Raw genomic sequence first — 27,495 nt, forward strand, 5'->3', positions numbered from 1 at the left:
AAGTTATATGAATTATTGAATGTAAAACAAAAAAAGCTCGAAGAAAGCTTTAGTTTGAAAACAATTTTGATTAGGGTCGCCACCTATTCGAAAATTTATGTCTACCTAACTACGTATATACCTACACTACACTGTCTCAAAAAACCAAAGTGGTTTTTTTTTTTTTCTTTAACGCACACCAACTCATTTTATTGTCGTTGTCTTAAAAACTGTCCGAATAAAATTTTATGTAAATTGGAAACCGGAAACACATGCCAACTTGCAAAAGAATCTTTGTGCATTTCGCGTGTTTTGTTAGCTTACTCATTTTTTTAATTTTGAATGCATTTTGAAGAATCTTAGTTAACTTTAATTCCTATAAATATATATAAGGACATTAAAAAATACAAATTTGAAAGGATACTTATCAAAAAATTTCAATCCTGCCATCCTGCGTTCAAATATGGGAAACATATGGAATTTTTCGCGTTTCCATAGTTTGCATGGACGATTTGGTTGCCTTAATTCAAGTTATTAACTAAAAATTCAACTAGAAGGCGGCACGGGTTATCGTTATACTACGGCCATAAAATTTTATATACATACGTACATATATGCTATTTGGGCTAAAAAGCACAAGTATCCATATCAAAATTTGCAAAAAATTTATTTTGCATATATTCTTGGGACCGTCTAATTTGCACACATATACCCTTGTGGTCAGCTGATTAAGTCCAGTGACATTTTGACTAGTTTTGGCTATTTTTCTTCTTTCTTTTTAATGTTTATATTTTTTTATAAAAGTCTAGCCCTTATCTAGCCAGCGCCACATAGATCCACATTTCAAACTTGGTACAAAATTTATGAAAATTCAACAAACTTTAACATTTACACCCGAAAATTTTAAACTTTTTATTTAGAATTCAGGTAAAGTGCTAAACTTTTATAAAAAAAAAAATATATAAACATTAAAAAACACAATAAAAATAGCCAAAACTAGTCAAAATGTCACTTGACTTAATCAGCTGACCACAAGTGTATGTAATATGCGAATACGGTTTTGGTAAAGGTCATCAAAACTGCACTGTTCTTTCGAATGTCAAATTAAAGAGTAAAAGGTGGCGAATTTCCAAGCAATTTTAGAGGCGATTAGTTGAATCGAAAGTTGGCTGTACCCGAACTTCATTGGAAGCGACTAGTTGATAGGCCGTTCACACTAGACGATTGTTCCTTTCAACTAAAAGTTTCCTGTTAAATCGCCTCATGTATACACCGTATAGCTAAAAACTAGAGCAGGCAACAAAAACAGATTCTCGACTATAGTAGTGCCCGTTAACTCATTATGAAAGTTCGTTCAATCTGGGTACACTGTGGACGTAATAATTTGCGGTTGAGAAAAACACATAAGTAATAGAGTTAAAGGGTTAAATTTTTACACGAGAAAATTGTTCGCTAAATTTTATCTTTAGTCCTTAGAAGATAAGAATTTTGTTTGAAAACGATCTACATATATTTACATTATTTCTTAAATTGCAACCACAGGCATTTATAATGGCACTTACATATGTATATCCCGGGATATCTATGGCGCAAACACGTTTATTCGGATGATTTTTCTATCTTAGGTAACCCCTAGAAAAATGTCCGGTTTAACATTTTAACATTTTTGTAGAACATTTTAACTCACTAAATTCCAGTTTTAATGACTCATTTATATAGCGCTTCTACTTAATAAGGGTCAAAAATGTCTCGGAAGACAAGAATTGTGTGTATCAGTGAAAGTCAATTTATACATAAACAAAACTGCATCTCAGACGAGTAATTTGTGGTCATAAATTGAAAATTTGACTCCAAAAAATTATGATGAAGTGAAAAAATGATCCAAGGATTTAAATATCACATATGCCTACTCATGATTCAATTATTAAAGGTTTTGTAAGTAGCTTTTCTCTAACATTTTAACACTCCCACCCACAGGCTTATTTACATCGAATATAAAACCCCTGATTTTTATTAAAAATAAATATTTCTATGTATATGTATGCCAAACTTTCGTACGTCAGACGGCGCATAACTCGAGAATGTATGGTCCACTATGAGATTTTTTTTTTGTATTTGTTTTCCAGATCACGGATATGAAGAAGCTATTTGTTTGTGGAAAACTTACGGAATATTTATAAAAAAAAAAACAAAAACGACAAATAAAAACATTTGAGGAAACGTAAATTTCTTTTGCGGTTATGGCTCGATTGCTTCGAATAGGTAATTCGAGTTCTTTGATGTTGGCTTACACAGTCGCGATTGGCGATTTGCGCCGGATGAACTCAGGAAGAGTAAAAAAAACACGCAGCTACTGAACGACTGAGACAGGGAACGTGATCTACATCGTCAAATGAGAAATGCCGTAAGTGTACAATTACATCGCGGCATTGCCTAAACCGAGCGCTCGTGTGTTACTATTGGGCCCATGGATACGGGTTGCCAATATTATATTGCGTCAAAGTCTCATTCGGAGACACCAGGATTGTGTTATGGAGAATAATACCTAAATCAAGAATGATAGAATACAAGATTGCGCCGATCGGAGAGGATTTTTGAGAATAACTTGCGTGTGACGTCACACTGGTGCAGTTGCGAGAGAGAAATGCCAAAACGTGAGCAAGAATGGAAGAAGAAGAAAAAATGTTGCAAGGAAAACGTAAACATGTGACGTCATGCAAACAATGATTCTGTCAAATTCGTTAAGAGAGGAATAGCGGTCCGAGATCGGCGCAACCTTTGTTTTCTCTCAATCGTGTACCTAAATATCTTCGTTGGCTCATTTACCAGAACGCGCGCTTTACTTTACAGGGACTTGGCAGAGTCAAGAGGTCTCCACGAATATCGACAAATACATTTCGGCATTTAAGGGAATTTCGTCTCTTTAGCCTACATTGAATTTCTCTAGTTTAACGATTCTCATCCATTTTGACAAACATTTCTTCAAATCTAAAAAGTAAAAATTTCACTACTAAAAATTGAAAAATGATCTTAAAACCTGCAAAGAAATTTGGAAAAGAAATATCACTGTTTTTGTTTTTAGGAGTAGGGTGGGAGTGTCACTGATAAAATTAGACCGAGAGAAACTTTTTCTTACGAAACCTTTCATTATTGCATCATGATGGCTACTAACGTTTGGGCAACTATTTCATTGAAGTCCTGTCCTACATTGGCGGCACCACAGTGTATTTAACGTAAAGTTTGCATGTACATTTTACTTACATACATACATACATGCTACTAATAAGTTACTTAAAACATTGTAGCAATCCACTGTGTGCCACGAAGCGATCAAAACTGGCCAAAATTCATTATTGGATTGTCTTGAAATTTGTCTCTCAAGGATTTTTCGTATGGCCCAATACGAATCTGACATTTAATTAAAAAAAAAAAAAGTAAATGCGCCTGGCCGACATTGGAGAAGTGAAACTTACGTTACATATGTATGTATCTAGTTTGTCTCAAACCCAGTTTATGTAGGTGTGTACATATGTATGCATTTAATTGGTTAAAAATTGTGAATAAAATGACAGTCTATTTAATATAATCTTATAAGTCTAAAATTATGTTTTATCTTTTTTCTATCTTTATCCCAACCTCTACCCTTTTCGTTATAAAATCGATAAAAATATCGATAACAAAGTCGGTAAAAATATCTATAACGAAGTCGATAAAAATATCGTTAACAAAATCAATAAAATATCGATGACAAAATCAATAAAATATCAATGAAAATATTATTAACCAAATCGATAATAAAATAGATTAAAATATCGATAACGATTATTGTATCGATAACAAAATCGGCTACTATATCGATAACAGTATCGATAAATATGTTCATAAATATATCAACAACAATATCGTTTTTATATCGATACAAATATCGATTATTACAGTGTAATCCATTTGTAATGGGTCCGCTTAAGATGAAACCTCTGTTATTATGGACCTATTTGTAAAGTCCAAGTTCAGATATATGAAAAAAAATTGGTTAAAATAGACCCGTTTATAACGGACTCCGCCTATAATGGACAAAAATAAGAACAATAACAAAAATCGATTACTATGGCGATAACAATATCGATAAGTACATCGTAAACAATATCGATAACAACATCGATACATATGTATAACGATAATTCTCTAAGCCGAATAAATTTTTCCTGAAGTAATGCATTATTTCTGTCACCTACAAGCTTGGTTTAGAACTATTACACATATTGTCTGAATATATGAAACAGTACACCTTTTTTCGTTATTATTCCACTTCTCATTTTTGACAATTTTTCTTATATTATCTTATTATTTCCGGGTGCACTAATAACCATACAACTTTTTCATAAATTATTCTTAAAATTATTTTTCAACTACTTCTAATTATCTATAAAACGAAAATAAAATGATTTGAATTTCAAATTCAACAATTGACTTTTGGCCAATTTAGCCTAAACTCTGGCCCACTGTGCAATCGCAAGACTTCGGTAAAAATAAAACCAATTAATACCAAGCGAATTGAAAGCTTTTACATGTACTTATTTAGTCTCAAAGGGGAAATCACTACCTTAGCCCATAACATATGTAGGTATGTACCTATATATGTACATGTTTTCTTGCACAAAAAACAATTTGTGCAAATTTTAAACGTTTGCACATACGAAGTAAATACGTATACGACAAAAAAAAAAGAAGTTTTCCCCTTTTTTTAATTTATGCATGTGACAAGTTTTTACACTCATAACCGACGTTATTGCACCTAGATTTAAGTACATGTATGTACATATGTGTTATTCAAGCTGGGCAAGTCGAAGCATGCTTAATTTATATAAAAAAAATGTACACTAAAAAGGAGTAAGTTCAATGGCCCCAGAAAACTTTCAGGCAATTTATCAGCAATGCTTTAGTTTAATTTCTCAAAACTCCTAAATTTGATTTTCATATTACACACATATACTCTAAAAAATCTGTTTAAAAATGCGACTATAAATCGAGTATATTTTTGTTTATTTTTTAAATTTTTTGGTAAATTTACACGATGAATATGTTTACACATTTTCGTGTACAAAACCCCTTTTTGTTAGCGGCTTTACACAATTCTACGGGTGATATCAAATAGCAGAAGTGTATTTTGTAGCTTGTACACACTTTCGTAGTAAATTTACGCACAGCACAGCAGCTATATTACACTCCAAAAAGTCCGAAATTTAAACAAATTATTCGTTGAATAATCGAGCATGTAATTTCGGGAATAATAAGGTATGAAATCAGTAACCTACTTTAGCTACGAAATTTACACAATTTTTTATATTTTTTTTGAGTGTATGTATATGGAAAGGTAAGAAGGAACTGAAAATGTAGTTTAGGGGTTAGACTAGAGGTGGTTAGAAGTAGAAAGTTACTCATACGGCACGTACATCTGAGTAGCATGCTTTTCTGCTCATATTTCATACAAAAAATCTTTGGTCATTTTCATTTGACCACTCACTACTTTTTTTATTTATCCATCGATTTTCTTCATTAGTAACTTGATTTTTTTTTAACAGAAGAGGGTTTAGCACAATTGCTAAAATTTGGCACAGAACCTGTTATTAATTTAATTTTTCTTCTGTTAAAGTTTGATTTTTTTCATTTTCTCATTAAAATTAAAAAAAAAAACTGGAATGATAAATTAATTTGACAGAAACGATCAGTCCTATCGGAAAGTGATGTTTATATAGTTTATGGAAAATTTTATTAGCCTTAATTTGACCTATCTCATTTTAACATTATTAAATTAGTTCGTGTCGTATACGTGATTAAGTGGCACAACTTTTTGTTTTAAGCTGAATAACGGTAGTTGTTGTTGTTTCTGTCTTTGGTTTGTCCTAATGCCGCCATACAGTCCTCGCAGTTTTCAAGGTTTGAAAGGTTTTCCAACATGTATCAGCCATACGTCGAATTGCAAGTGCAGTTCCTTTTTGAAGAGTTCGAGTGGACGGTTTATTGTCTCTACTTCGGATTCAGCAAGAGATGCTACGACCTTACCCAAGTCGACAGCCCTCTCATTTAGATGTACAATTCCATGGCCGGGAACCCAGATGAGAGAGATGTTTATTGACTCGGCCGTCGAGCTTGACTAAATGAGAAAATATATGCTTTTGTACCCCTGCGCAGGTTCTCTCTAATGCTTTGCAGGTCCTTTCGATTCCCAGTACTTCCGATGGGAAGATGCCAGCAAAGTTCGGTATTCGGAACGAGAGAGACATTCAGCATCGCAGTCAGTATAGATTTCGTTGGACTCTGCGCAACTATCCTGCCCCTACTCTGATTCCGTCCTGAAGTTGGAGTTATATGGTCTGATTGTTTCGTTGTTTCGATAATATTGTCGAGAATACCAGCTCTCTAGCAGCGTGACTCCTTGCGTATGATTGCCGAGAGCTCAATAGTTTCGCGGATGTGGAGTTATATGGGCAGTTGATGCAGGCTCACATTAAGCACATCAGATGGACACGACTTAATTGCTCGTGTAGCACCTACACAAGCTGTTTTTTGTATACTGCTTAATTTCCTGACTTTGTATTGTTTATCTAGTGCTGGCCACCAAACTAACGCACCGTACATACAGGGGACAAGCTTTGGGTTTAGTATCCAGCCCCTAATGAATATTGTCTTGCATGTATAAGATATGTAGGCTCTCTAGGCGCTCTTGGCGCGCCTCTCGGTATTTGTCTTCCAGCTCCGTTCGGTATCAACTACGACATCTAAGTATTTCGCCTCGGCGGACAATGTTGGAGTCGTTCTATTAACGGAAGGAAGCTTGAAGTGTGTCGTTTTTTTTTTCTTGGTCCCTGATGTTTTGCCTGAACAAAGCTCGCTTTAGGATTCCACTAATCATTGAGTCGATTACTACCTTCACTCCACCTTTGTTGAGGTCTAGTAGAATGTCGTTCAGTGCCACTCATAGTAGCGGAGACAGAACTCCCCTTGGGGAATGCTTCTATTTGCATAACTGGACAGTTTAGGTGAACCGATAGCTGAAATTGTAATTCTGTTTCTAAGCATTTACTCGACCCACTCGCATATGTGGTTAGATATTCCCACCTTTACAAGGGATCGAACAATTGCTTCGATTGTAATTTTCTTGAAGGCCCCCGTCTATATCAAAGAAGGCCGCCAGCATGCGCTGCTTGTAATGGATTGATTTTATGAAGTCGAATCAAAGGGAGAGGGGTGTTACTTGAGTGGGATTGAGCTGGAGTAAGAAGAGATCGTTGGTGTCGTGCGTGGAGTCTCCACATGACGGCTCCTGGTCGAGCAAGGATCTATTGGGCCGCTCAAGTCTGTGACATCCCACTAGAAACCGCTTGCAGGTGGTGCTCAGTCAACATCAGAAGGCATCCTGTCGCTGGCCGGAATGAGGTGCTCTGACAAGTCTGTACCTTCGTCCACCGCGTCCAACAAGTCCCCGGCGACCCAACAGGCACAGCATAGTTCGGAACCGGCCAGCCAATTGCATTGTGTGTTGCCAGCAACGTTTCTTTGTCTCTACCCAAGTTGCTGCCGGCGAGCGACTTGAGGACCTTGTTGCGGCTCTGTACTTTGTTAACAAGTACGCTTGTGTGCGCGGAGTAGTCTAGTTGAACCCGGACCTCCTTCGTCCAGGTCGTTAATTTCGGTGGGGAGAGTGTTACGCTCCTTGCAGTTAAGAAGCGAGAAGTATCGGAGAGATAGCCGTTTACTTTTAAACAGAGGTCATCAGTTCCATTCCCAGACGCGAATATCGAGCAGTCGTCAGCATAAGAGAGTTGAGGGAGCTTTGATATGTAAAAATTAAACAGCAACGGGGAAAGGACACCACCCTGTGGAAACCCCTGTTTAATTCGCCTCGGTTTGCTGGTTTTGTCTCTAAAAATGCTTGACGAATGTGGACCACTCAGATAAATTCCTATGAGTTCCTATTGGAGAGAGGAAGCCCCAGCGATCGACAATTCCTCATTTCGCTTTTTAGTTGCGTCTGCCTGGCCTGCAATTCGTTTAAGGAAGGCGCCCTCCGGCTCGGCCTCACTGAGGTAGAAGGGACTTACTCTTAAGCAGATGGCCGCTAGCCAAAAAACTAAGCATGTGCAACTAACTGCAAGGTACTCCTGACGAAGGGTGAATCGGTTATGTCTTTTTAGATTTTTTCAGCTAACGAAATTATTTTAATTGTATAAAAACTTTCCTAATAGCCAAGGCGAATTTATATTAGGTTGTGTTGTTTCATCAGCTGTGAGTAGCGTTTGATTGTTCAAATTTTGTATTTTGCTGGTGAATAAGGGAAAACGTGAGGTTGTTTGCATTTTCTGTCGCCCTTTTTCATTCGGGGAAAAATTGTGGAAATTTGACAATGGCCCGCTAAAAACAAAAATAAAATACAAGTAATTGTTGTATTTGTTGAATCGATACCACCTTATGAATTCGCATTTTTAAAACAGGCGAAGTGGAATTATCATTTGAATACATACATTCATACCTGACAGCATAGATATGAACTACTAGTAGTTCGAAAAAAAAAATGCACTTTCTGCATTTGTACATATTTAAGTACAATTATATATGTATGTACATATGTGCAAGTATCCATGTCCTGCGTCAGAAATATCAATAACTGTTATTGCAAATTAATTCTGACGCCTTTTACGACAATAATAAAGACAAGAGGCACGCTTAACTTGACATGGATTTTCAAACTCAATTGATTTGATATTTATTGTACATACTTAAGCAGGGATCACACGATTTGTACATTTGTACAGATTTATACATTTTCACAATTACAGAGAGGTGTTCTTTGATATTTTTTTATTGTGCTGAACTCATTCTCGATACATTCTCTGTGACTGCCGAATATGCAAATGTACAAATTGTGTGACCCCTGCTTTACATACATACATTTGTATAAATATGTAATTCTCATTGATGAAGAACAAAGATAATAGCCGACAATATGGTATACAAGATATCAGCAGAAAGTAGGGACAATTTTACCGGCGGCATAGCGCCATATATTGCACCTGAATGCGTTGAAAAATTTAGCAGACAGATACATATCGTCGTTTAAAGTACAAAACCGCGTAACTGACATTTGCTGCCAAAAATTTGATTTGCTTACACCAGCTCTTGGCTCAATCCTTAGCCATTCGTCCTGAAATATACTAGCCAGATATGCGATTGCTTTATAAAAAAAATAAGAGAACCATTTTGAAATATGAGTGTTTTTACCCTCTCGAAAATAATTTTTGCAACCTCACATCGCTTTTATCTTATCTTGATACGCGGTTTTGCATTTTGTTGATACGCGGTTTTGTACTTTAAACGACGATATGTATGTAGGTATGTATGTACATATGGCAATGCATAATATGAGATAGTATTATGTATTAATAAAAGAGCTGTTGCAAGCATATGAATATATAATAAACATCTGTACAGTCCATTGAAGCTATCGGCTATAAGAATAAAATTGCAATTATCAATGAATTAATTAAAACTGCATACATACATACATTTTGATAAGTGAGTGGGCTATGGCGCGTTGCTTTAAGATGAATTTTCCACTGATGTTACATGGTAACTATATTTATCTAAACTTACTTCAATTAACCTATTTTTAACGGCCGGCGTTATCTTAAAACGCTTAACAACACATGAATGTACTTATTTCAATATCAGCCTACGCATTTGCTATTCCTTCGCCAATTTTCAGCGCGTGTTTGCAGTTCTAAGAAAAAAAATTTTTGATTGCTGCACCCTTTCCACTTCTGCAAGCACACACATATGTACATATGTATCTGTATGCCCATCTTATTTCTGCATGACACGCGCACATAGTTTTTGCGACCCCTATGGTCGTCTTCACAAAATCTACTGTGTTGTGGCTAAAAATGAAACGTATATAAGTTAATGATCTGCGTTTTCTAACAACGATTGCCCCATGCGGCTTCCAACTGAAGACACAATTTGCTCAAACATACATACATACACACCTATTCAAAAGCTACTTTGCTCTTAGCCAAGTTTACCGGCGCGCGCAGCATAAAGTGAATGAGTGATTCTCCTGTGAACGCAGGCTAATTGCTGTGGCACGTGACTTTGACCACAGCACAAAATTGCTACATTAGAAATGAATATGTATATTGACGTCAAAATTAATAGCACAATAATCGCAAACAAAATAAGTAAAGCAAATACGCATATCCTACAGAATTAACCCAGGCAATAGTGCAACAAATAAATTCTTGTAGGTTATACATAGCTAATATAATAAAACTCAACTTTTTATTACTAACAAAAAAAGTCTGCAATATTGTTACAGTTTCACTCGTTTCGCTGTCATCGCCTTCCCAGTGGATTTCTGCTTCTTGGCTTTTGCTGCTAGGGCAGCTTGTCCCGCACCGCTTGTTGTATCTTGCAATTTCGAGAAGAATGACTTGGACGACTTTAGCGCGCGATGATCGTCGCTGGTTGCGTTCAACTGCAAGTAAAATGAAGATCAGCTCATAGAATAAAATCGTCAAAGCAATTTAATAAAAAAATCTACTTTACCTTTTCGACATTGCGATGCTTTGTTAGCGACTTCAGCAGCTTCGCGTTCTCCTCTTTCTTTGTTGGCGCAATGCCCAGCTCCTGCTTTTTCTTGTTCTTCTCTTCTAACACCCGATTAATAACCCGTTGTTTTTGTTTCTTCTTGCGGCGTTCGCGGTTCTTGTCCGTACGATTACGTTCCGTCTTGCCAAGTAATTCATGCTTGGGACCCCGATACACTTCCTCGGGCGCTAGCAATTTAGCATCACTTACGACCACAGGCGCAACCTCTTCCATTGCCACGGCTGGTGTGTTTGTTATTATCTTAGCTTCTGGCGCGACTGGTTTGGGTGTGAAATGGAAATTAGATAGCGCATCTAATTTAATGAATAGTGAACGCATAAGTTGTTTAATTTCTTTGTGCTCCTTGGATTCCTCCGCAGCAACATCACCACGATTTGGATCCAATTTATCCAATTCTTTTTGGTATTCTTTCTCATATACTTGCGCCAATGATTCCTTGGATTTTTCTTGGTCTAAAATCAATTGTTTACGGAATTCATGCGGCGACTGCACCGGCCTTATTTTGGGCTGTGGATCATCCCAGGCTTGGTCTCTGATGCGTTGCTTTATGATATCCTCCAAGCAGAGATTTGTTTGTTCAGTCATGATGGGGGCCGGGCGTACTGTTGAATCGAACTCGAGAAACTCTTCCAGCAGTGAGTTGGCTGGTCTGCTCTGGGCCTGAACCTCTCCCTTCAATTGCCAGGGCTTCGTGCCCAGCACTTCGTCTTCATATTCTCGTATGCGCTGCATCAAACGCGCCTGTCGTATTTCGAATGATGATTGTGGCTGCTCTTCTCTGGCGCCCGCATCATCTTCCGAATCATCAGTACCTGAGGAGGCGGTTTGCAAGGCTTCTTTGGTGGAAACATCTTCATTACTGTCACCATCATCATTTTTAAGTTTCTCAATTTCTCCGTCTTCCTCTTCCACTTCTTCAGAGTCCTCTGCCTTCTCCTCCTGGGTTTCTTCTATCTCGTCTTTACTAGGCTCATCTTTGAAATGGTCCTTCACAGGCTCTTTCGTACCTTCATTTTCTTCGCCATCTTCATCGAAGAAATCTTTGTATGTTGGATTAGCTTCTGCTTCGTTGTCGTCATCATCATCCTCTATTCCCAAGTCCTCAGCAAAATAATTAACCCCAGCGTCTATAGAATCTTCCGTTTTTCGCTTGTTTCGTCGCATCTCTTTGGCGTCTTCTTCCTCAAGAAATTCCTCCATTTCACTCAACTTAAAGAATTTGTCGTCCACTACAGACGAACGCAGCTTTCTTTTCTTCTTGGATTCCTTCCCGCTTAGATTGACTAATTGCTCTTCGTCTTCCTCATCATCTTCACCACTAAATAATTCATGTTCATCATCGTTCATCTCTGTTTCATCTTCACTTTCAACTGAATCCTCTTCTCCACCCTCTTGGTTCTCATCTTCATCCAGTCGCACTTCCAATTTTTCTTCGCGCAATGACAGCAGCTTGGATGCATTTTCTAATAAAGCTGAGAATACTGTATTGTTTCGTAATTCTAGCTGCTGCCAGATCTGTTCCTCATCCATGTCCTCCACAAATAACTCCGGTAGTATTTCCGGCGCATTCTTGATCGTTTCATCATTTTTTACACAAGCTTTGTATGTTTTCTGCAGCAGAGATTTTATGTCCTCTTGCTTCTTAGGTGGGACGCTATAAGTTGTAGGAATTAGTAGTTTGTTTTGTTTTTGTACATATGGTGCATATATGGAACACCACGTGCAATACTTACACCAGTAGAAATTGTGTCGGATCATCTGTAATTTCCTTAAATTCCTTATCAATTTCAATAAAAGTTTCATCCTCACTGAGTAAGCCTTTGGTCACACTGGCCATTTTAACTAATATTTAAAATTAAAACGCTTTTAATTAGAAATTACTCAAAATAACTCCAAGTGCAAAAAATAGATGTAAATAAAACAGCTTCTTACACTTCCAACCATTCACAATCAATTTAAACGAAAAGCTGCCGTACCTTAAAATAAAAATAGCAAGGTGCTGCCAGATGGCTTAATATTTTGTGAAAATTTTTCAATCCCAGCAGGACACTCCTAACATAAATTTTTTTGGAAAAAAGTAGAAGGAATCGTCGTAGACCTCAACTTTCTGCATGCAACATTTATGGACATAAATAAAGAAAAAAGGAAGAATTGGCGGGATCGATTTATTATAAAGCATACCTCCCATTATAGACTTAACCCCAAAAACGCCTTAAAAATGCAATAAAAAGTGTTCCGATGAATATGTATTCACGTTGTATATGAAATCTATGAGTGCTTTGTTTTCATAAGAACCTACATAATAAAAATAAAATTTATAGAAAAACGGATCGCTTTAAGTGAATATAACTCTCAATCAGTTTTACTTGAATGCTTACTTCTCTAGATTTTTGTTGCTTTTGTTTCTTGGACAAGAATTTTTCGAGCGAATGTGATCCGACTGTCATCGCGATTTATCCAGCCCTTCATGAACAGCTCTTTCTAACTCAGAACTTCAAAATATTTTGATTTTCCTCCGCCTTGTACAAAACAGCTAAAGTTTTCTTGAATTTTGGTATACGAATAACTATAAAAGTATCAAATTGGAGGAATAACCTGGCGATATGAGGACGTAGTTCTCTGCCATCAAAACACAATCAATTATCAAACTGGAGGAATAACCTGGCGACATGAGGACTTAGTTCCCAGCCATTCAAATACAATCTGAATAATATATTTGACATATAACCAATAATTATTAAACTAGAGGAATAACCTGATTACTTGTGGACCATTAAAACACAATACACAATAATAATAATAATTGATATAAATGATAAAGAATTGAAAATTATAAGACGCATGATATAAATATTAGCAGAAACTTTTGCACGTGGTTCTGGCCCTCAGTGGTATTACTATATGTGTATCAGTGGAGCAACGTTTGGACGCATCAATGGAATATAACATATACATATGAAGATATATATTAAAAGCAGAGGAATAACCTGGCGATGGTGAAAACCGGCCAACCTACCCAAAGTCAAAAAAAAAAGAATTTTGGTACATTCCGAGTGGGCATTTTGGTAGAAAAAATATTTTTGTCACGGCAACTCTGATGATCAAAAACTATTGCGATTTTAGCTGTCAGAATTTGTTTGTCCAATTGGCGTCCTGAAGAAAAGTTTGCCGGTACATAGAAAGTCCATACAAATCCCTGAAAGAATATGGAAAAGAGCGTAGTCCTATTGCTGGTGCTTGGTGGTATCGTCCGCTATTACCTACAGAGTTTTCATTCGATCGGTGAACGTGTGGAAGTGTCCACGCCTATTAACTCATTCAAGCGAGGTCAGTCAGATTCACTCGTCTAATATTCAATAATTTGTTATATTTCTCCACACAGTGCAAGAGGGTATATATCTTTACGAAAATGGTATTGATCCGTATGCGGGTGATGTAGTGCATGAGCTGCCTGTAGTGCTGGTGCTACTCGTGCGTATTTTTGGATCCGTATCAAATTTTATGCCGTTGCTTTATAATGTACTTGATCTGCTAACAGCAACGCTACTATATAAGATGGCGAAAAAATTCGTGAGCTCTAAATTATTAGAGCAAAGAGAACAAATATTTGAATTTGCACGCGATACAGAGGAGTTACAGTTCCAAAAGTCCGACATGGATGTAGTCCCGCGTTGTGTATTACTCGCATATCTATTCAATCCATTGTCATTGCTCAGTTGTGCTGGGCTAACATCGACAGTATTTAGTAATTTTTTGTTAGCGCTTACCTTATACTTCTTGGTGCATCGCTATCTACTGCCCTGTATATGCTGCTTAGCGCTGGAAACAATGCGTAACTTATATCCGCTGGTACTAATAGCGCCAGTTGTGTTAGTCTTCACACAACGATCAAAAGCGCCTACATCCAGTGCCATAGGTGTAGTGGCATTATTTGGTGCAGCCTGCTTCGCTATCACTGGCGTTAATTATGCTTTAATGCAAAGCTGGAACTTTTTAGATGCCACACTGGGTTTCATGTAAGTGTCGGATTTCTTTTCTTACTAACCATAATATTTAGTATAAGCCATACTTTTCTCGTAAACAGTTTCTTCTATCGCGATCTGCAACCAAATATCGGTCTTTTCTGGTACTTTTTCACGGAAATGTTTGAACATTTCCGCACAATGTTCCTCATCACATTTCAAATGAACGCTACTGTCCTTTACCTTGTGCCATTGTCACTTAAATTGCGCAAAGAGCCATTACTGCTGGCAACCGTGCTCATAGCATTAATGTCCATATTCCGTTCGTATCCTAGTGTTGGTGATGTCAGTTTCTACTTAGCACTTCTGCCGCTGTGGCGAAGATGCTGGAAATGTAAGTGTAAGAAAATCATAAGAAATTTTCATATAATAAAAACTCTTCTTGCAGTCATGGCGCATAATTTCGTAGTGTTTTGCTTCTTTGTGGTCACCTTATCAATGATGCCGGCCCTTTGGCAATTATGGATTTATTCCGGTTCAGCAAATGCCAATTTCTACTTTGGTACGACGTTGGCTTTCTCCACCGGACAGGTAAGAATAAAAATATTTTTGGTGAATATACATATTTTTGATCTTCTACTATTTTATCCACAGATATTTTTGGTCACCGATCTGTTGTTTGCCCATGTAAAACGTGATTTCTGCCTACGTAATGGTTTGAAAATTTATGTCGATGGCAAGGAAGCAAAAATAATTTTAGAATAAGTTACTATTTTTCCTAATGTAACCAGTTCTTAAGCTGTCTTCTAAATGTATCAATTGCACACTACACTAGTATTGACTGCATTTATTAGCTAAAAAGCAAGTAAGAGTATTGGCTGCAAGATTATCAAATGTTGGAGTGCGAGTATGAAATTTCTAGAATTAAAAAATCTATCTGCAATGCATTTTATGGCTGTAGTATTGGAACTTTGTAGTACATAGAATGTTTGATTTAGCATTAAACAAAAAGAAACGAAAAAATTTAAACTATAAATATTCCTTATTTTATGTAATTGTATGTACATTTTTTTGATAGAGTAGCAAATTTCAGTTGAATCCATCACCACGTTGTTGCTGTAGTAGCAACAAGAATAAATCATTCAAGGCTTTTCTATACGCCTCTTTCCCGAAAGGAGGCGATGCGGCTTACCGTCGTCCGTCTAGCCGAGTAGGTGCCTTCTCATGTTTCTGGGTGGCAGTTTGTTACGAATCAGAGCGTTCTTGGGTTGTAAGTTCCTGGCAATGAAGAATATAGCAAGGTGGGAGAGACATACAGCAATCTTCTCCAAAGGCTGTCATGGTTTGGCCCGTCGACAAGATGGTGGAGTCGGACGTTAAGTCACTAAGGTAACACTAGAGAAGATTGAACAGCCCGAAGTCTGTCACTCGCACAGATAGTTGGTGACCCACCTGTTCTGGAAGAGCGTAGCATGGTCGACTGTGCCGAAGGCTTTCGAAAGATCAATCGCGACTACCCTATCACTAGGAAATTTTTCCATTGTTTGCTGCAGCTTAGATTTCCCTACTTGTATAGCGTATTAGTGTTTCTTGGAATCAAACTTTATATGCTATACGTGCTTTATCCTTGTCAGTGTATGCGAGGAAGGTGATGTCTGTGTGTGGTTGGAGCGATGGTGGGTTGTAGAGGTACTTTGGTACAGCAAAAGTATTTTTGATTTCACGAAAAATTAGACTACGATGGATTCCGTGATAGCCGTGATTAGCTCCTTACGTTTAAATATCCAAATGCTTTCCCCTTTTGGTTTTGGTTTAATAATTTATTGCATAATTTATATTAACATTTCCCCATTTCTCACATTTGATTCTTTTGATTCTATTTTTATGATTTATAATTTAATAAGTTATAATAGATTTAGTAGTAAATATGCATAGGTGTGGCTCAAAAATTTTTGGAGAACAAAATATTTTTAGGAAATTATATAATTTAGCGTGCTCTCTGCCTAGCGTCGTTAAATCATATAGTAAAAGTGGCCTACAAGGAAGTAAACTACTTTTAATTTTGAATAAAGAAAATTTTCCTGGTTTGGCCGTTCTTTGTGAGCACATGAGTCTAGCTTAAAGATATTTAGAAGGAATATGCTTTCATAAAAATTAGTAGGATAGAACGTTTTTGTTGTTTTATTACAGGAGCTTGATTATAACGATTGAACGAGAACAAGATTAGGTTTAGCTTAGCTTAGTTCATTCTTTTATTTATTTAATAGATATTTTTATTTTTTATTTTACGTATGTGCCTATGCGAATGCGTTAAGTTGATTCATTTTATTTAGCTTTCATATGTATATGGGGGTTCATATTGTATTTTTTATAACTGCCAACATTCATAATGGGGCTTACTTTACTACTATACTGCTGTCAGCGTCCATACTTTTTAATGCACTATGCTTTATAAATTTATAATTTAAATATGTATGTATTAAGATCGATGTAATTCGCAATATATGTATGTATTTATGTAATCATGATTCTCATTTATTCGTTATTTATGTATGGAGTTAATAATTGATTGCAAGTTGTGAATGTGAATGTGAATTGAACGTCTAGTACTACTTCGCTTTGGGTGTAAATACTTACATATATGCATACATACGTATGTAAGTATTTCTGTGTGTAAGGTTGTATGTATTTGGCTAAAATCAACTAAGGTCATGGTTATCGTCTTTTTCGATAGTTTCAACTATAACTAGCAACGAAAAAAGTAACCAACAAGAGTCATCATCCCTTCAAGTAAATGCAGTATAGCATTAGGATGCAATGTCTAGGTTACAAATGTGTTTCAAGTTCATGTCAATGTAGTGCATGTGGATGTATAGTAAAAAACCTGTAAAGTTTTGCTTCTAATAGTTTATATATATGCATGTATGCATTAACAAATAATTTGCGTATATCTAAAAAGTTTGATATTCAATTCGTTATATGTGTATGATAGTTCAATCCATTAACAGCAATAATCGAGATTATGTGTACAGTACAACACTTATCTGTCACCTTTTTGATTAACTTACTCGCTTACATACTACATACAATCTCATGGAACGCATTAATTGTATAAACTTAATTGCCGAATATGCTCCACAATTACTGGACACGTTGACTACTGTTGCCGTGTTTGCTAAATACATCTCCAAAGTCCGCAGAAACAGCTAATTGAAAATTCTCTGAATATTTGTTTGATTATTTATTCATAATTACGCTTCACCTCTCTCCTTACGTTCCTACGTTCCTCTCCCGTCCTCTTTCCCAATGGCATTGCAATTGCAAGACATAATTGACAACGTTCGTCTCTTCAACTACCACGACTATCAACCATGCAGCCGCGTAACTGACGCTAACGCCCGCCACTCCGTTCCAGCGCGCGTTGTCTCACAAACGCATTAGCAGTTTACCAAATACAATTTGTTTTTGCGCAACATTCTTGGATTAAGCAAATAAAACACTTCGCATGCTGCGTGTCTATGCTTAATCCAAGAATGGGTTTTGTCATACTGGTCTTTGCGGCACTGGTGTCGCTGTTGTTGCTGCTGCTGCAGCATTGGCTGCTGCCACTATGACGTCCCTACCAAGTTTGGGTCGTGTTGTTGGCGGTGGTGGCGGCGGTGCTCGTCGCATACGTTGCTGCAGGATACGTGGCAGCTGAGGGTGTGTCTTTTGCGGTGCTGGCGGCAAAGGCATACCGCTTGGTATGTGCTTGCCCATCGAGGAGGTAGCCGATGACGAGCCTGATGTACCCGACGCTGAACTTGTGGAAGCGTGCGACGTAATCGAGCCACCAGGTGGTAATGTTGCTGGCACTGCAATGGGATGTGCTAGCTTTAAGGGCTGCGCTGAATAAGACTCCTCCTCGGCTTCGGATGTAAGCGAATTCGTATCGGATGGCGTAGGTGAGGGAGATGGCGGCGATAGCGCCTCCTGTTCTTGTAAGAATACACGAAATCCCTGAATTGATTCGTTGAGTGCCCATAATTGTGAGAGTAGTGAAAGATCTAACTGCCGCAAACCATACATTTCACGACGCAGTATGGCTAGTTGTGTGTCCAATGTGCTAGTACTGCTACTGCCACTCACACTGCCTCCACCCATCGAAATCGACCCGTTGTCGGTATGTGTGTTTGTAGGTGTATGATGACTGCTGTGTGATGAAGATGCGCGACTGTGTATACTTTCTCGATCGCTTAACGACTCCTGCGTTGACGATAGGCTGCCGTGTCGATAGTGGTTGCGCGTGGCTGCCGCCGATGTGGACGGTCCCAAAAAGAGATCCACACTTTCGACACCATGCAGTCCATGGTGGTGGTGATTTAACGGCGAAGCAGTATTCGAGTGCGTTGCGGATGAGTTTGCCGACGAAACACCTGCAGCTGCTGTGCTCAGACTTTTTGGCAGTGGTGGCAGGCCCGGTAAAGATAATTTATTCAATTCGCTATCCATTTCACGCTCTCGTGAACGTTCCCTTGCTAATCTCATATGCCGTTTAAATTTTAAATATCTATATAAATTTATTGTTATTAAATTTGCGCGTTTAACTCGCATTCAGTATTCATTTATGACTTTTACGAAATTTTTGTTGCAAGCCAACGTCCGGCGTTCTTAATGTATATTAAACTTCCAGCTTTGTCGGCACATAGGGCACTGCTTATTCATAGTTTGCAAATTCAACCACTTTACAATGCAGTGCATATGAAAACAATGAGAGCACACGCCCCACACTAAAGGACAATCGTCACCAGGTAGCGAACACTCCGGACAGGTACCTAAAGCAAATGGAAATTAGTGTTAGATTACTTAACCTGATATTTAATCATATTGGTTGCATATAATATGGAGCTCCGCCACTTACTCTCGAATGACATTCGACAGATGCCGCAATTTTCATCATTTGCGATCCATCGCCAAGTTGCTACTCCAGTCCACGATTTAATTGTTAGTTTCATTTTGCAAACATTAGGATCATTGATTAAAACAAATGCAAAGTACACAGCACAATATTATTTGTTATGTTTATAGGCCAAAAAATAAAATTTCAACAAAAATTTTCACAATTTTTGCTCTGGCCCTTGTGTTTTCTGCTTTTGATTTTGCTATAGTGCGGCGAAAAACAAGAGAATAGCAAAATTCGCTATACGGCGAAGCGAAATAATTGAGAGCTGCCAGAAGCATAGGATAGAAACAAAAAATAAGAGTGTATTTTAAGACTTCACACAAAAAATTTGTTGAAAAATATCTGATAAATCGCTGTTCCAATAAATTTGATTTGGGTTTTGGGCACAAAGAAGAAGACATTTACGATCCAATTTCGAAATGCATGCACTGGATGTGAGCAAACAACAACAACAAAAATTATCAAAGGTTAAAGTTCAAAATAAGCAATTTTTTAAATCAAGATTTCTGGATGGATGGATTTTGATCTCATTTAATAGGAAATTTGATTCCCTTTAATTTGGTATACGTACTTTATATATATGTTGCATAGTTCCCACAAAAATTGTATTAATGTAAAATAATTATAAAAAAACACCTTTTGCAGAGAACACCTTTCTGCGTAGGCGGCCTGCGGCCGCACTTAGGGTTTGCAAGCTTTTTTTTATAATTATTTTACATTAATTCAATTTTTGTAAGAACTATACAACATATATATAAAGTACGTATAGCAAATTAAAGGGAATCAAATTTGCTATTACTTTTCAAAATCCATTCATTCGTTTTTGAGAAATCTTGATTTCAAAAATTGCTTATTTTGAACCTTTGATAATTCTTGTTGTTGTTTGCCCAAAAAAAGAAGTATACCGTTATACTCAGCTCAATCATCTCTATCGATTCCAATTTTTTTTTTTTAATTTGAGATTTGGAGACCAACTGCATTTATGCCATAACTTGCTTTACGAACTTAATATTAACCAATTAATCACAATTAATTAAATAAAAACACCTTCAAAATTACGCGTCTGACTTTGGTTGCATATGCAAGTTAAATGGCGGAGTTCAGCTGTCAAACTCCAAAATATGTAAAAGAATGAGAGACAAAAGAAGAGAGGATATAACCCAGTAAGCATTAAAAATATACAAAGGTGTTCTCTGCAAAAGGTGTTCAGCTCCTTTTTTCGCAAAACAGAAAGGAGAATTCTACAGCTTGAGGGTTACAATCCCTAAGTGCGGCCGAAGGCCGCCTACGCAGAAAGGTGTTCTCTGCAAACGGTGTTCAGCCCCCCTTCTTTTGCAACACAGAAAAACCATGTTGTTCTTGATCTCGCATCCGTGCTCAGACTGAGAGTGGTGAGTTTGAGGACGAGAACGCCGCGGGTGCTAGGGCCATTGGGTTGGAGGCGCACGCGAAAAGATTTTGGATGTTGTGACAATCAAGTTTGCTCTCTGGGCAGATATTTTTCACTTCTGAGCTTCGCCGAGGGAGAAAGTCTGCGAAACCACACCGAAAGGAGCTGGACTAGGACGCTCTTGACCTTTTTCGGAAGCTTATTCTGACCGTAACTGAGGCAGAGTAGCGCTGGTCTCCCGTAGCAGCCGAAGCTTCGATGACGACATTCATAGGACGGGAGTCTCGGTTGGTGGTGACCTATTTTCTATGAATACCAATGATCGTCGTTATGTCGTCAGGTCCAATGGCTGGATAATGTATGCATATCTGGCCCGCATCCATATACTTGAAAAGATACCTTCTAACGTGACTGGGCGGAAGTTCTTCCTCAAGCAGAGGTCTGTTAGGGTGTTCACGACTGTGACATCACCATAACAGCCTGTTCTACGCGCCGGAATGACTTGGTGTTTTTCCCGAACTCGGCGAACCCCATCATTCGTTTTTCGACGACAGCCGATCTTATAGCACTATAACCGTCGTTGCAGTTACTAAATCTCACATTGTCTGCATCTCGATGGGCATTACAGATCGCTGCTTTATATTGTGCCTAATTCATCGGAAGGATTATTCTGCAGTCGTACAGATTCTAGAGGCGGATCATTTCAAAGCGGAGCATTGTTGAGTTGGTTTCTGCAACTGCATCCTACGATAACTTACTTCGAAAGCATGCTCTTTACCCGCGCGCATTTGGCTTTTGTTGTGGAGCTGATGCTCAACAACTTGAGCTGACAGCCTCTAGTCCAACATATAGGTGTCGTGATATATACCCTTGTCGATGGCTTTGAATAGCTAAGCTGGAACGTTATCCGTCAGCCCAGGAAATTTCTCCACTGCGACTGGTGTGAACGGCCTTTCAATTAGTTGCTTCCAATAAAGTTGGGGGGCAGCCAACTAGTGATTCAACTAATCCATGATCCAACTACACAAGATCTGACAAGATGAATCAAAAGAAAAAAGTAATTTTCTGCCTGACGTTTGTAATTTCGGCGCCATTTTATTTTCTGTGAAAAGTAAACAAAGAATATGAAGACGAAGCATAAAGAAAAAATGCAAGCAATGTTGTGCACATGTTTGTGCTAACCAATTTATTATTTTTGTACGTGGTTTTGCATCCAATGACCGCGCACTTCATTTTAATAACATTTGCACAAAAAATCACTGAACACCATCACTCACCACCGACAAAATTCACATAAAGAAAGAAGCGAAACAGAAATAGCAAACATCTAAATTACGAACGTCACACACTTTTTTCTCAATTGCTATTACAAATGGCTGCTTCTCAACCGGTCAGATCTGTTCTAATTGGTTCATGCAACTAATCGCCTCTAAAATTGCCTGTAAAATCGCCACATGTGAACACGATATTAAGGACTTCCACAATTTGATTTTTTTCACTACTGGCATCATTGCATTAGATGCGTGGTTTTTGTCTTCACTATTTTGACAGTTAAATCCGGCGAATAGTGTAAGAAAAGAAATGTCGAAAATGTAAAAATAGTTCAAGTTATTAAACCCATTACTTAATTTAGTGAATGAATAAAAATGATTAAAAATGTAACGAAAATAATGCGCTGCAACAGTTAATTACCACGCGCTGGTAGCAAGCAAAATCGTTGGAGTTTTAACTACGGTAAATTTTTTGTTACACAATACATGCAATGTGATGGCTAAAAGAAATTTGTCAAAAACCGGAACCCGTTTGAAAAGCAGTTACCTATACCAGTGGATTCGCAATACCGTTCACAAAGTTTTTAACCGCCAAATATGTTAAACGCCTTCACCTTGGCAATCAGTGATCCTTGAAGAGGCTAACCACCTTTTTGTATGAAGCATCGAAATCTCCAGTGTTGTTGTCATGACTTTGTTTGCTTTTATTTTTTGTACACGAAGTGCGCGACTACAATTTATATGAAACTAAAGTAAAACTGCAACAAAGTGATTTCGCAATAAAGATTGCATTTTGCGGTTTTTAGAATGCAGTTAAACATGTGTATGTGTGCGGTCAATTGTGTTGCTGATTGAATAATAAATTCATTCTTTCTCAAGTTATTTCGACATAAAATTGGAATTTTTTTGTTGCCACTCTTGTTTATCTGCCTACTGCTGCTGTTGCGACTGTCATTGATGAAAATGGTGTGGATCAACTCTTGCGCGCGCATAAAATCAAGCTAGGTACTACTGGCGTGTAAAGAAGGGGCATGGCAGCTGGCTGAACTGATCAAGTGTGTATTGAGAGATGTGGAGAAGGAGAGAATTAATTACGCAGGCATTGGATAAGCAAAACAAGGTACTTGTTGTTCTTGTTCCTTTCCTACTGTCGGCAGCTGTTGCAGCTGGATGTGATTTATGTATTAAATATGAATGTGTGCGTGGTACATATCCCTGCAAAACTCGAATGACCGAAACTAGAACACATTCACACAAATTTTCGATTGTCACTAATACATAAATAGTACATGTAAGAATTCGCTACGAAAAAGTCTTAGAATGAAACAACATCTTAAAATTTTTCAAACTGTTTTAATATATCTTATTCACTCGCACACGTTGCATGCATTGGGATGGTGAAATTATGCGAAAAGAAAAATGAACAAAACACAGCAATCGTGAGTTGCAATTAATTTGTGAATTGTGCGGCTTGGCGTTCAGTCATTTTAATATACCTATGTACATTTATTTCAGCGGTGGAAAATAATTTGAAGTATATATAAAAGCTTTGTGTGCCTTCGTTCCAAATAGAAGTAAGTAAAAATTGCGATAAAAGTTGTTTTAAAACCGTGTATATTTAATGCATCTTTTATTGTGCAGTTGCAATTAAAAATTTGTGAATTCTGCGGCTCGGTGTTCGGCCATTTTTATTAAAATTGCATTTTGCATTCAGCGTGGAAAATCAGCTTTGTGTGCCTTTGTTCCAAACTTACAAGTAAGTAAAAATAGCGATAAAAATTGTTATAAAACTATGTATATTTATTGTGTCTTTTATTGTGCAGGTCCAGTCCAGTTTTTGTGTGCAGCATTTTCGTTCGGTGGTGGAAAATCGTTTTGCGAAGCTTAATATTTGCAAGTAAGTACTGTATTTTACAAATAAAAATGAAGAGGAGTACTTTTTATAATAAGCTTACTGCATCTTGTGAATATCCTAAATACATAGATTTTAATGGACTAAGTTCAAATAAATGTAATAAAAGAAAGAAGTACAATTAAAAATCCTAAATGTGTTTTATTAAGACTATAACAAACAGTCACATGGGAGTAGAAATGGTGGTGAAATGCGGTCCTTATAACCGTAAAATGACGGTCATAAAGCCTGTAAAATGACGATCAATAAGCCTGAAAAATGACGGTCGTTATAACCGTATAAAGGCGATCATTTCAACCGTAAAATGATGGTCATTGTGCCCGTAAAATGACGGTCATTATGCCTGTAAAACGACGGTCATTATGCCCGTAAAATGGCGGTCATAAAACCAGTAAATCCCTTAAGAAAACATTTGGTCATTTGACTAGTAAAAACCAGAGTAGCTGTGACGGGTGTAAGCAGTGCAGCTATACATTTAGCTAAGCGCACAAGACATGAGGGAGAGCGAGATGTAAAGTCACACGTACGGGAACATAAAGAAAGAAACGGTCACAAAATCTACCGATGCCCTCAAGAATGTGATGGGAAAAATACGGAAAGTTTCAGTCATGGCTCCAGGTAATTTTACTAATCATTTGACCAGTATCTTTCTTGCAGGGATGTATGTATATATGTATGAACATGTTTAAAAGTTGAGGTGACCAGATTAGCTAATTTTCATGATCCAATAATACAAGGTGTTATCAGTTGGCAACTTCTCGCTCTAATTCCGCCATATTGACTGCCTTACGTGAAACAGTGTTACCTCTTTAACTATTCTTTGCCCATTAATAGAATAGAGTTTGCGTCAATCCAGCAGACATTTTCTGGACTAGTTCAGGATCATATAGACCATTTCGGGTCTAGTTCGGGATCATTTCGGGACTTCTTCCGACCTATTTCAAAACTAGTTTGGGACTACTATGGGACCATTTCTGGAGAAGATCACGACTTTCTCGACCGTTTCGGGGCTTGTTCAGAACTATTTCAGGACCATTTCGAAGCTAGTTTGGGTTCATTTCGGGATCTGTTCAGGACCAATTGATGCTAGTACAAGAATAGTTCGGGTTCATATCGGGACTAATTCGGGACCATATCTAAGGGTCTTTTCTGCTATACCGAAAAAATAACCTGATGTAGTTCACGCACCTATCCTAAGTAAGCATCTGTGCATAGCAAACCCACAGCACATATTTGGAGGACGAATACTTAAGTCAATTACATAACACCATTCTAGGAAATCGTAGATATGTATAACCTTGACTTCCAGAACTACCCAACATTAGTTTATGCTTGCTGAAACAGCTTATTATTTAAATAACTAGGCTGTGTACTGCGTCAGCTGAAAACAACTTAACCACAGAGACCAATCGCCAAAATGCTACGCAATGCCTACACCACTCCAATCCGAAGTACCAACACCAAATTCATAATCGTTCTTCTGTCAAGGGAAGATTGGAAAACAGACGCGGTCAGAACCTCATGATCATTTCATGCCGACACGGATAGTTCAAAACCTGACAGCTAGCTTAGAGTTAATGTTTATGCTGCCTTCGCATACCTGATGATTGCAGTTTTTTTTTCTGAATGAACCGATGTGTATTTGAAAAGGCTTATCTTTGATGTGTAGTGTAATTCGATCCACATTTACAAGGACAGCCTAAAAACCATCTCGCTGACTACAAAAGCGTCCACTGAATGTTCCCGTACTCCTAAGGAGATGGCCGAGACATTTCACACATATGTATGTTACCTGGGTTCCTAGCTACAGAAACATCTCAGGAAAGAATGATCAGATTTCCAGAATACTTTGTCCATCCCTGAAAGGAATGATGACTAAAGACGCTGTCTAATAGATTGCCGCAGAAGACCCGTGGACTGGAATGGAGGAAAAGCTCAATGTTGTTACTCTATGTATTTTGGAAAATATTTCCGTCATATCTTGTCAAATTTGGTTTGGAGAACAAAGGGGTTCCGTCTTCAGTTTAATTTTTCGTGAATTTGGCAAACTAAATGCCCTGATTTTTTTCTGATAGCACAGTCCTGAGCCTACTACTTATCTAACCTAAGCTATAGCGACTAAGTAAAACGAAAAAATAATGTCTTCTTATGTAAGGTGATTCAAGGATGATGCAGATCTTTGACAGCAATAATTTGTGATATGTAAATTTTTTTATTAGATAATTTCTTCTACACGCGTTCAAGCAAATTTAGTCATTGAGCGATAGTCGGTTGAACAACGCGTAAAAATGGTCGTTCTGCAAAATTTGATTTTTTCGGTCAATAAAACCGGTCATCTGAGTCAATAATTAGCTGTTTGGAGTAAAAATTCGAAGAAAGTGGTTTGGTGCAAAACGTGAAAACACCTTTGCGTTTCGTACAGGTCGTTCGACCGAAAATATTTAAGGTGTGGAACAAATTTTGGACCAGGCCACGACAACTTCAATTCGTCATGGTGCCAATAAATTTAATCTTTCCCACAGTACCGTTCAGCGAATTTTAAACAAAAGTCCTATATTTACACGCCTACAAAATTCAATTAACACAGGAGCTGAAGTGCCGCCTATTTACCAATTGGATGCTTGAACAACAAGCAGTTGACGCCGATTTTTCAAAAAACAAAAACAAATCATAGAGAGCGATGATATACATTTTAACCTAAACAGATACGTTAAATGCACAACTGCCGCTTTTAGGAAACTGAAAATCCACATACCATTCAAGAAAAAACTATACCAATAATCCCGAGAGACCGATTCCAGAGCTGAAGAACGAAATAATATGCGTTATAAATGATATAGGTCCCAAACTATGCTAAAATGTCGTGGCAAATATTGATATGCGCATCTTGTATTTGCAGAGGAGCACTAAGCGGATATTGCGTTTCATATATAATTGCCACAGATTAACAAACATGTTGACCTAAAAAGAAGCCATTTCGATTTACATTTTTTTGTCCTTTTTTATAAGGAAAATCTGTGGTCTTATTGAATCATCCTATATGTATTTCATTGAAGCCCTATAATTTTGAGGGGAAGATAGATAGGCTTTTAACTGCAACGTAAGGGTCTATTGTACCCTCTGCTCTTCACAATACTTCTGTTAATTCTAAGAGCCATTAAAACTCCAAAAGTGCAGTGGGGAGTGAATGTGTTCGTACTGTGGCCTAAGTTTCTCTTGCGATGTATTTGCATTCGATCAGAAGGTTAAGGTTGTCTCTTTGGTCGAATCGCAGATGTGGAATACCCCTCTTTCTACAGCGTCTTGCAAGGTTGCCTGTGAGAAATCTTGTTTTCTCCTTTAGGATATTGATTAGAAGTTGGGACGTTTTTTAA

The 27,495-nt window shown here is 37.6% G+C and overlaps 4 protein-coding genes and 1 long non-coding RNA gene across 5 annotated transcripts; 2 read left to right on the forward strand and 3 right to left on the reverse strand.

The window, feature by feature from the left end:
- Positions 1 to 10,292: 10,292 nt before the first annotated feature.
- Positions 10,293 to 12,606, reverse strand: LOC118735690 (U3 small nucleolar ribonucleoprotein protein MPP10). The gene is made up of 3 exons (XM_036465603.1): positions 12,378 to 12,606; positions 10,582 to 12,298; positions 10,293 to 10,510 (listed from the first exon to the last, which is right to left on the reverse strand). Exons 1-3 carry the CDS (start codon positions 12,479 to 12,481, stop codon positions 10,346 to 10,348), a joined length of 1,986 nt encoding a protein of 661 aa, XP_036321496.1. The 5' UTR covers positions 12,482 to 12,606; the 3' UTR covers positions 10,293 to 10,345.
- A 1,143-nt stretch (positions 12,607 to 13,749) lies between these two features.
- Positions 13,750 to 15,629, forward strand: LOC118735691 (phosphatidylinositol glycan anchor biosynthesis class U protein). The gene is made up of 5 exons (XM_036465604.1): positions 13,750 to 13,971; positions 14,027 to 14,660; positions 14,729 to 15,000; positions 15,055 to 15,197; positions 15,261 to 15,629. The coding sequence occupies exons 1-5, from the start codon at positions 13,851 to 13,853 to the stop codon at positions 15,369 to 15,371; spliced, it is 1,281 nt and encodes a 426-aa protein (XP_036321497.1). The 5' UTR covers positions 13,750 to 13,850; the 3' UTR covers positions 15,372 to 15,629.
- A 776-nt stretch (positions 15,630 to 16,405) lies between these two features.
- LOC118735692 (putative protein TPRXL) lies at positions 16,406 to 19,217 on the reverse strand. Its single transcript, XM_036465605.1, has 2 exons — positions 17,869 to 19,217; positions 16,406 to 17,812 (listed from the first exon to the last, which is right to left on the reverse strand). The coding sequence occupies exon 1, from the start codon at positions 19,197 to 19,199 to the stop codon at positions 18,150 to 18,152; it is 1,050 nt and encodes a 349-aa protein (XP_036321498.1). The 5' UTR covers positions 19,200 to 19,217; the 3' UTR covers positions 16,406 to 17,812; positions 17,869 to 18,149.
- On the reverse strand, positions 19,066 to 19,764 carry LOC118735693 (anaphase-promoting complex subunit 11). The gene is made up of 2 exons (XM_036465607.1): positions 19,507 to 19,764; positions 19,066 to 19,420 (listed from the first exon to the last, which is right to left on the reverse strand). Exons 1-2 carry the CDS (start codon positions 19,598 to 19,600, stop codon positions 19,257 to 19,259), a joined length of 258 nt encoding a protein of 85 aa, XP_036321500.1. The 5' UTR covers positions 19,601 to 19,764; the 3' UTR covers positions 19,066 to 19,256.
- A 4,129-nt stretch (positions 19,765 to 23,893) lies between these two features.
- LOC118735695 lies at positions 23,894 to 24,782 on the forward strand. Its single transcript, XR_004992629.1, has 2 exons — positions 23,894 to 23,965; positions 24,033 to 24,782. It is a non-coding gene; the product is annotated as an uncharacterized LOC118735695 (long non-coding RNA).
- Positions 24,783 to 27,495: the final 2,713 nt, after the last annotated feature.

This window comes from Rhagoletis pomonella, unplaced genomic scaffold (genome assembly GCF_013731165.1).
Source record: "Rhagoletis pomonella isolate Grant_MI unplaced genomic scaffold, Rhpom_1.0 Rhpom_scaffold_00003, whole genome shotgun sequence".
In the NCBI taxonomy this organism is placed as follows: domain Eukaryota; kingdom Metazoa; phylum Arthropoda; class Insecta; order Diptera; family Tephritidae; genus Rhagoletis; species Rhagoletis pomonella.

Excerpts from the sequence above, each read along its gene's own strand:
- LOC118735693 (XM_036465607.1), bottom strand. The coding sequence starts at position 19,600 with ATGAAACTAACAATTAAATCGTGGACTGGAGTAGCAACTTGGCGATGG. Across the intron at positions 19,421-19,506 it reads CTGTCGAATGTCATTCGAGA|GTACCTGTCCGGAGTGTTCG; the intron begins GTAAGTGGCGGA and ends CATTTGCTTTAG.
- LOC118735691 (XM_036465604.1), top strand. The coding sequence starts at position 13,851 with ATGGAAAAGAGCGTAGTCCTATTGCTGGTGCTTGGTGGTATCGTCCGC. Across the intron at positions 13,972-14,026 it reads TATTAACTCATTCAAGCGAG|TGCAAGAGGGTATATATCTT; the intron begins GTCAGTCAGATT and ends TTCTCCACACAG. Across the intron at positions 14,661-14,728 it reads GATGCCACACTGGGTTTCAT|TTTCTTCTATCGCGATCTGC; the intron begins GTAAGTGTCGGA and ends TCTCGTAAACAG.
- LOC118735692 (XM_036465605.1), bottom strand. The coding sequence starts at position 19,199 with ATGCGAGTTAAACGCGCAAATTTAATAACAATAAATTTATATAGATAT.
- LOC118735690 (XM_036465603.1), bottom strand. The coding sequence starts at position 12,481 with ATGGCCAGTGTGACCAAAGGCTTACTCAGTGAGGATGAAACTTTTATT. Across the intron at positions 12,299-12,377 it reads CCGACACAATTTCTACTGGT|CGTCCCACCTAAGAAGCAAG; the intron begins GTAAGTATTGCA and ends TACAACTTATAG. Across the intron at positions 10,511-10,581 it reads AGCATCGCAATGTCGAAAAG|TTGAACGCAACCAGCGACGA; the intron begins GTAAAGTAGATT and ends TTTTACTTGCAG.